We start from the raw sequence: 8812 nt of genomic DNA on the forward strand, positions 1-8812 counted from the left end.
ATTTTAATAACATTCTGGACAAGCCACAGTGAAATTGGTGTAGCCTTAATGTTCTTGGTAGATTTTTAGTTTCCCAATTCAGATATAGGGTTCTGCATAAGAGATCTTACTCTTAGACTTTTGATATAGTTTTGATTTCTGGACGTTCTTAATCTATGAGAGCTTTCGATTTTTTGTTTGTTTCTGGTCATCCTACTATTCAACAGGCAAGTGTCAACGATTAGTTGGTTAATTCAGAATGTTTGATAATTCCGATGACCAAATATCGTTAACTTTAAAAGGCACGTTGGATTTTGATGGGTCATTTTTTTAATAGTATTTACATGTTAGAATATTTGCCTGACATGGCAAATTTAGCAGCAAATTTCAGAATTCTGCTTTTTCGAAACAATTTTTGCACGTAGAATATCTGTGGAATGATATACCTTTACCTTGCGTACCCGTAACATCATTTCCCCAGATTTATATCAAATATAAATTCACAGCTTCAAGGTTATCCTTACGGATCATACCTTGGATGTGTTTCGATTGTTCTCATTCGCAACACTTCGGCAAAACAAGGAATGTGCGGGATGTTATGAATGATAGAACTAATTTTGGCAGAAATAACTATGGTAGTCATAACATATGGGGTGGGTGTCTTTTCTTGCGTAGAAGTTTCCAGCGTACAGCATGCATGATTAATCGTTAAATTGTTGCGTCAACATACATTCGAAGCATATTTTAGACTTGCAGACGGATCAAATATAGTCAAAGAAACAATGATTTGTTTTCAGAACAAAATTACAAAAAGCTTTCCTTTTCGATTTTGTTAAACATTTTATTCAGATTTTAGCTATAGTTCCTACTTCAGGAATGCATATGTTTATTGGTGACAAGAAGACATTTTATTCATGCCTTTAATTATTTTAATTACATGGACAAACTATAAAGACTGTAAATCTCGTTAACTATATTGACAGTGCCGCACAGCTTTAAATGCGAACCAGACTATGCACTTTCATACAAGATATCTACTTTTGATTTCCTTTTCTACTTTTGTTCAAAGTAACATGAAAATGGCCTATATAATTCTGTGATGTGTTTGCTTTAGGTTTTTAAGGTTTATGCACTCTTGTTCCGTTATGACAAAGAAAAAGTTCAATACACGGTTTAGGTTTCAATTGATTATAAACATTATGAGTCTTGTATTAATTTGTGAAGTGAACTGTATAAAAATTTTAGTGTATTGAGGTGATGAGAAATTTAACCCACCTTTGCTGTGATTGTAAATATTTTATTTTAAATCCGTGAGTTGTTGCTAAATGTGCAATCAAATTAGTGCAAGCAATGTCACTCGTATCCATGGAAACAGATAATATTAGCCTTTATCAGTAATCAGAGGCATATAAATGGAGTGCATTTCCAGGAAGTGTCTTAATCTCCATGGATGTTGACCCACATATGTACAGAGCATATTCATCACGTATATTCCCTACATGGTAATGCAAATAATAAACCGATCGTGTGCGTTATGCTGGTAGATGCTAAACCCAATTAATCTTTAGGTTGCATGTGCCGCACGTCCGTAATAGACATTTCTTATAGATTGCTTCTATTCCTCCTTATCCCAGAGTTAATACGTAAGTGCACATATTTTATTAGTTTACAATTCATAATAATGTAGCGTTTGTTATACCAGTCTTATGGAGTAAATCTTTAAATTTTCTAAATAGCAAGTAATTCGTGCGGTAAAGTTTTCAATTATATTATCAACTCAAAGTTCACAATTATATTAGACAAATACAGTAAATTTTAATAGAAATATCCGTTTCAGTTCCTTGTTCTCAATTTTCATGTCAATGCATCACACTTAAAAATGAAGAAAAGTTACTTCCATTGCAGATCGATTAAATGGATAATGCAATTAATATGTTTTCACAAAAATTGTCAATATTCAGTAGACATAAAAACATGTAAGTTGGTGTCTACTTTGTTAGAAATAAGCATTATTGCATTGTTTGCCTAAAAGACATACATATCAATTAAGGTTTAGATACCTATTTATAGACTGAATCGAAACAATAAATCATCGTCCATTCTTTCATATGTGAAAATACAGGAGTCCCAATTATCCGTATCAGGAATTTTAATTTAAGTTGCATAGTGTTTAAGAGAGAGCATAACTAATACTAGTATGTATGAAATTAACAGTTCAAGGGAAATAAATCTGATTAGTAAAAGTAAATGCCGCAAAATAATCATGTTCACATTTTCATATACGTGTATTGTATAAAAATAAACAAGACTTTAAAAATGTATTGGGTAGGGGGTGGTCGCCATTCGATAATTATTCGTCTAATTCCTGTGATCGAGTTTGATTGTTGTCCATGTCATTATAAACATAGGTACAATAAATTACTAAATAATTGACGTTCGAAGTGTCCAAATCAAATTCATTATTATATGTAATACAACTTTCAATACATATATATTGGTCTTGACAATTATCTATATATTTATGTTTTGTATTTTTAAACTTGTTGTTTGTTTGAGTTGAAATATTGCATTCGCTTGTACCTTAAAAAACTTTAAAAAAATTAGACTGAGTTGAAAAAATTTGCCTCCCCAGTCATGCATCCACTGTACACACGTACTGCTTGTTCCTTATCAATGGCTCCGACCAGAAACGCGTCATCTATAATTTTATCCAGTTTCTTGTAACCGTCGTAGTTGGGATCAAAGTTAGAGTTAACCCAACTTTCATAAACACCGAATTTTTTCTGAAATAATAATAATAATAATAATAATAATAATATCAATATTATAAATATATACCATATGACTTGTGCCTGGTAGCTTATACAAATATCACACATTCAGGCACATACTGTTGCAGAGACATGCGTGGCATAATTTTCTAGTATATACCAGAAAAATAATCTTTCAGAAGTTCGACAACAACTATTCGATCAGTAAAAATTTAGGATGTCAAGCCAACAATACAATGATTCTTCTAACATGCACGATCTGTACCACCCAATATGTTAACGGAACAAAATCAACGCAAAAGCTGCCAGCCACAACAACTTGAATGGACATTCAGTTGAATCCGTCGAGATGTTACCGAATCTAACCTGGGGTTGACATGTACACACACGTAAGGAATGATACTGGATACTTGAAAAATCACGGGGAGTTGTCCTAAATAAAAACGCAACCGCCCCGTTGCAGTCCTAGCAAAATTACAGTCAGACATTAGTTTTGCACCCGACACAAATTTTGCGCAAATATTTACCCAAGTAATTACTAAGAAAAAAGTGTTTTCTTTATTATTATTATTATTCCGGCACACACTTATATTGCATCTTTCCATCAGAACCTCCTTACATAACTCTACCAGTATACAGGTACTTTATCAGTTCTATGAAGATGCGTTAATCTCTAGGCACGCTGTAATGAGTCATTTGCTCACATCTCAGAATTAGGTCAAAATGTACTTGTTCGCTATGGGACAGACAATTTTGAACTGGTATATCTCGTGTTGTACCCTGCTTCATGTAACCCTAATAGTTAGGAGTTCATACGTTTTAGAAGATTTTGTGTAAAGTGTTTGTTGAGTATTGCTTTGTATGTCTAGGTAGTTTGCTTTTTCCTTGAGGAAGAGCTTCTTTAGCTCGAAACGTTGGGATACCGTTTCAAATTGGTTACGAAACATTGGACTAAACAACAGACCTATGTAGTATGGAGTTAAGTCACAGAAGCTACCCTTTGAGATTTATAGTGTCAATTTGAAAAAGAGCCCGAGAATAAATATAAATATAAAAATACCATCGATAAATTTATTCTTGTAATTTTTAAATCATTTTTATCTAAATGGCAACGAGAATGTGGAACTTGATTCACCCATTTTCCTAATAAAATCGAACTGGTTTCTTATTGATTATGGATTACTGAATGCCTACTTTAGACGCAAACACATTGCCATATGTATTACGTCATATGGCTCTATTTAGCAAACGTTATACTTATGACACCAACACAAGCCTATCTTTTTCAACCTTGATACTGCCAGCTGGCCTTTACCGAAGTCAATATTGGTCAACGGCTACTACTGTTGCTAATGCTACAACTACTACCTATTGCTATGTACATGCCATCTATTGTATGACATTTGACATATCTATATATATCTATATCTATATATATATATATATATATATATATATATATATATATATATATATATATATATATAAAGAGAGAGAGAGAGAGGTGTTCGTTTTGCGTCTGTATGTGCTATATTCTTCATGGTCTCCCCATAACTTAGCACGTGTCGTACCATCACCATTACAATCATTTGATTTACCAGATTACCATCACCATAGATGCAACCAAATTGACAATACCACTACCACCAGTAACACCACTGATACTATTTCCGACCTTCATATATTACTTCACCATCTCATCGTTTTGATGTTAAATGTTTGATTTAATTCTCGTTGGTCGATAATAAACATTGTATCACTGTAAATATCCTTTCCTACTATGCTATATAGTCTTACAGTCCTGGTGCTCCATAAAAGTAAAATCAATCAATCAATCAACTACTTACGACAACTCTTTCTCAGTTACATGACGGAAGCGTTTGATGCTTTGCGTCAGTTTTGAGTAGAGGGGAGCAGAGAGAAAAAATAATTTAAAGCCTCATCTTTTGCAACTACACTTCCTTAATCTCAATCGCCGATGTTAGAGAAAATACTTACTGGCGGATTCGATATTTTCTTTCCAAGCCAGGGCCAAAGTTTTGAACATGGTATCAAAGCCACAATGAGGTATAAAGAGATCATCGTTTCGGCAACTTCCTTTTCCAGTGCGGCGTAGTCAGCGCAGGCTTTACTCAGGTCTATACCTGTAGGGTCTCTTATATGCCAGGTTGTGAACAGCTCTTCATAATATCTGGAAAACAGTCATAGGTTCAAAATATATTTTTGTCTTGGAATAATGCCTTGTCTATCCCCCACTCACGCTTAAACACACACATATACAAACTCTTTCAAAAGATATTCCTTGTTAGAGATAAATTACCAGCTTTAATCTTCTTAATATGTAGTTTGTTCTGATAGAAAAGTTCAGCATCTTTCAATACATAATGTTTGTTCATACGTGGGTTTGTGTGTGTGTGAGAACCTTTGTGTTTATGTGCTTGTATGTGTATCTAGTGGATAGTAGAAAATTGTTTCATCCATAATTTGCTATATGCAACGTTTTTTTCTGTAGTGTATTAAAGCTTAAAAGTTCTAGGAATCAAGGCAAAGACATGTGTTTGTTCTTTTAACGAAATCGGAAATACAATTAGAAAAATTGTGCTTCCTTGCGTCAGCATAGATGTATATCTTTTTCTTGCTATTCAGTTCAGTAAGCAAATACGTCTTGCTTTTGCTGACACGGATACCTAAATGCCATCATATGTTGTAGTAGCAGATAAAGGAATGTAATCGTACATATCACAAGGTTGTTGATATTCAAAAATAAAACAAATCCATTCTCATTGTGAGCATAACGCTCAATTTGGTACTCCTACTACACAGTATGTTTTTGTGTTTGAAGTTACCGTTATTTAATTGTTTTTAGGGTTTATTGAAACGTCCTTACTTCTTGTATGATTCTGATCGTTTCTCCAGAAAATCCTTCAAGACCGGATCCTTTGCTTTCTTAGCTGATGTGTCGATGGATTCTTTGCTGTGGTAGCAATAAACAGAGTCCTGGACCATGTAACCGCCTATAAAATAAGCGACGGAATGGTAAATATTAATTTTCAATCATCAAAAGAAGTAATATAATGAGCTAATAGTATAGTGCTAATGTGTACCCTGACCTTGTATGAAATTATTATATACCATACTGTACCACAAGACAATGATATTATTTTGGCTTAGTACAAAAACAACAAGACTGGCATGGTTATGAACTGACTTAATTCGCTTTTTCTTCATAATTGAATCATCTTGTGTCATGGTTGAAAATAATTCAAAAGTTCGAGTTTAGTTCATCAGTGGGATGCTCATAAGCATACTCATCCCTGCTGCCATACTCCAAGGCTGTATCATCAGGACCTAGCTTGGCCATTACAGCTGAGATGAAAAGTGCCCCTTTCTTGGTTGGCGATTTAGCTTTCCCTCAGGCCCGCAGTTTTAACTACTTCGCAGAAAACGAAGAGTTAAAATAATAATACATTATTGTCACAACGTTATGCAACTTGAAGAAACAAAAACGTGTGAAAAAGAACCACATCACTACCTTAAATACAGTTGTATATGTTTAAATCTTTAGAAGTCAATATTTTTTATTTATTCCAAAGAGTTACCTGTAAGTTTCATTGACTCCCTGCAGTTTGCATTTCTCCTATCAGAGTGAGCTACACGTTCTTCAGGATTGTCTGTGTGTGATTTGGAATTTTAACGTAGCTTTAACAATTTTTCAGTCACATCTCTACGATGCATGCAGTGTGGCAGTTTATAGTGATGTCTAGCACTGGTGCATCATGCCGCAGGGATGTAGCATGATGTCCCACCCTGTCACATTATCCTGACACCAGGCCGACCAGTCCTAGCACTAACCTCTTAATGCTGAGCGCCAAACGAAGCAGCTGTTAGTACCATTTTTGTAAGTCTTTGATATGACTCGGCCAGGGATCAAACCCACGATCTTCCGCATCCGAGGCGGACGCTCTAACTACTAGGCCAATGGTGAGGTCCGGGTTCTACAGGAAAGAGTTTGTTAAATTTCATTATTATCATCTAATACATAAATCTATTGACGTTTTAAAATACCGGAACGACAGACTGAGAGTCTTATTTTCTTAAAAATCATATATGAACACAAGTCCCCCCCCCCCCAAACTAATATCCTATACATCCCAATGCAGCAAACTTAGCGTGGACAATATGCACCATGGACACAAAACAGCGCCTAAGCGTGGAGAATATGAACAATACACACAATATAGTGCGTGAACGTGGCAAATATACACAATGCACACAGAACAGTGCCTACATGTGGCAAATGACGAGGAATAACTATTTTATTTACCAAAATCAGTTGGATCGAGTGTACCATTTTGTAGTCCCTGGACAAATTTGGATTTGAGTGCGTTTTGTTGCTGGGCTTTTGTTGACTTCCAAAGATACTCAGAAAGAGGTTCAACCTTCGCCTTTACAGTAACTTTACACGCTTGAGCGGCGAGATCTTTGCACATGGCGCTGTCGGCAAGCTTATGTGCCAACAGTCCAGCATGTCTTGGACTTTTTCTGGCAGACATTTTCATGTCTAGAAACAAAATAAATCGAACACATTAGGAATATACCAGCACAAATCTATAACGTTAAATATATGATTATTAAAGCTTGATTACCATTTTATAATATATATTCCTTGTTTATCTTTAGTGTAGGTATAACAGCACGGTGACTTAAGCGACTTGTAGGAAAGAAATTTATCGACCATTGCTTTAATGGCTTTTATGTGGTATGAAGAAAAATAAGTTTTATTACATGTGTAGTTATATTTTACCACATTTCACGCTAACCTTTGGTGTGCCACTGTAAGTAAATCACTAACCAATAACACTACCGTACATGCGTAATATGATAAATGATAATGTACGTCTTGCATACAAACTTCATTTTGCCATTATCAGAACACATACGTAAATAATATATCAGGGAATAGTAGTTGAAAACGTTATAATCCTGTATTGTTTTTCAATTAACCCTAAAACAGAAACATGCATCTCTTAGTCACTAAAATGTATATGTTGTAGTTGACATATTTAGGTCAATTTGAGAGAAAAAGCACACGAACTATACACAGCTGAATCACGTCAGAAAGCATTTTAGGTGAAAGACAGAACGATTTAGTCAGTATCTCTTTCAAATCTAATAACAAGTCTTGTTGCAAAATGTGAATTGCTGTCACGTTTTTGACTACTCTCTATAATAAAAGCATCCATGGGCGTTCCTTTGTTGAACGACATATCATTCAAAATTCCATTTTTGACGGAATAATGATTCTACATTATTTGTCCGTTTACCAGATCTGTAAATGCATAAAAATGACGTGTTCCTACCTGTTTATGCCTCAAGGAAAACGGATCAACTGGCACTAGCGTGGAGAACTTACTCCTATAAACAGACGTCGTATTGACTGTATCCTAGCTGACAGGATTCAGCTAACCTATGAATTTAATTTTGTGAAGTACACTTAAGACCATGTGTAGAAAGCAAATGTGCGGCGAACCCTAACACGTGTAATATGTCTATAGCGTTTCAAAAAAAGAAGGTAACAGAAGAGTGGAAACATATTGAAACGAACATGTGTGTCTACGGTTTTCTTGTCATTATATTTCCGATACAGAAGACATAGACTTGTATGTTTGTATTGAACTCCCCAACGTGCTGCCTACAATAATTTCTGTTTTAGAGTTTGATGGCTAATAGGACGGACAAGCACAGCCTCTGTACGAGAGAGAGAGAGAGAGAGAGAGAGAGAGAGAGAGAGAGAGAGAGAGATGCTATGTTATATATTGTTGAATTTAACGCTGTTTTTCAGCACAAGATAGGCTATACCTGGCGGCCAGTATAAATGGTGGAGGAAGAACCCGGGTAAAGCCTGGAAATAACCACCGACCCACGGGAAGATACTGGCAAACTTTCTCACATAAACACATTAGCCAATCAGAGACTCGAACCCACGCAGAAAGAGGTGAGACGGCAGTGATTCATAAAGGTGGGCGCTTTAAACCATTATGCCACTCAGGGCACCGAGAGAG

At 35.3% G+C, this 8812-nt stretch overlaps 1 protein-coding gene across 1 annotated transcript; it reads right to left on the reverse strand.

The window, feature by feature from the left end:
- Positions 1–794: 794 nt before the first annotated feature.
- LOC149782775 (uncharacterized) lies at positions 795–8264 on the reverse strand. Its single transcript, XM_089934273.1, has 5 exons — positions 8111–8264; positions 7075–7311; positions 5638–5764; positions 4749–4941; positions 795–2762 (listed from the first exon to the last, which is right to left on the reverse strand). The coding sequence occupies exons 2-5, from the start codon at positions 7307–7309 to the stop codon at positions 2580–2582; spliced, it is 738 nt and encodes a 245-aa protein (XP_089790399.1). The 5' UTR covers positions 7310–7311; positions 8111–8264; the 3' UTR covers positions 795–2579.
- Between the last annotated feature and the right edge of the window lie 548 nt (positions 8265–8812).

Source organism: Sinohyriopsis cumingii, chromosome 15 (genome assembly GCF_028554795.1).
Source record: "Sinohyriopsis cumingii isolate HCF-2022 chromosome 15, ASM2855479v2, whole genome shotgun sequence".
In the NCBI taxonomy this organism is placed as follows: domain Eukaryota; kingdom Metazoa; phylum Mollusca; class Bivalvia; order Unionida; family Unionidae; genus Sinohyriopsis; species Sinohyriopsis cumingii.

What these genes read in the sequence shown, in the direction of transcription:
- LOC149782775 (XM_089934273.1), bottom strand. Translation starts at nt 7,309, where the DNA reads ATGAAAATGTCTGCCAGAAAAAGTCCAAGACATGCTGGACTGTTGGCA. An exon ending in ACTCGATCCAACTGATTTTG is followed by an intron (nt 5,765 to 7,074) that starts GTAAATAAAATA and finishes CTTATTTTATAG; the next exon opens with GCGGTTACATGGTCCAGGAC. An exon ending in CGATCAGAATCATACAAGAA is followed by an intron (nt 4,942 to 5,637) that starts GTAAGGACGTTT and finishes ACTGTTTTCCAG; the next exon opens with ATATTATGAAGAGCTGTTCA.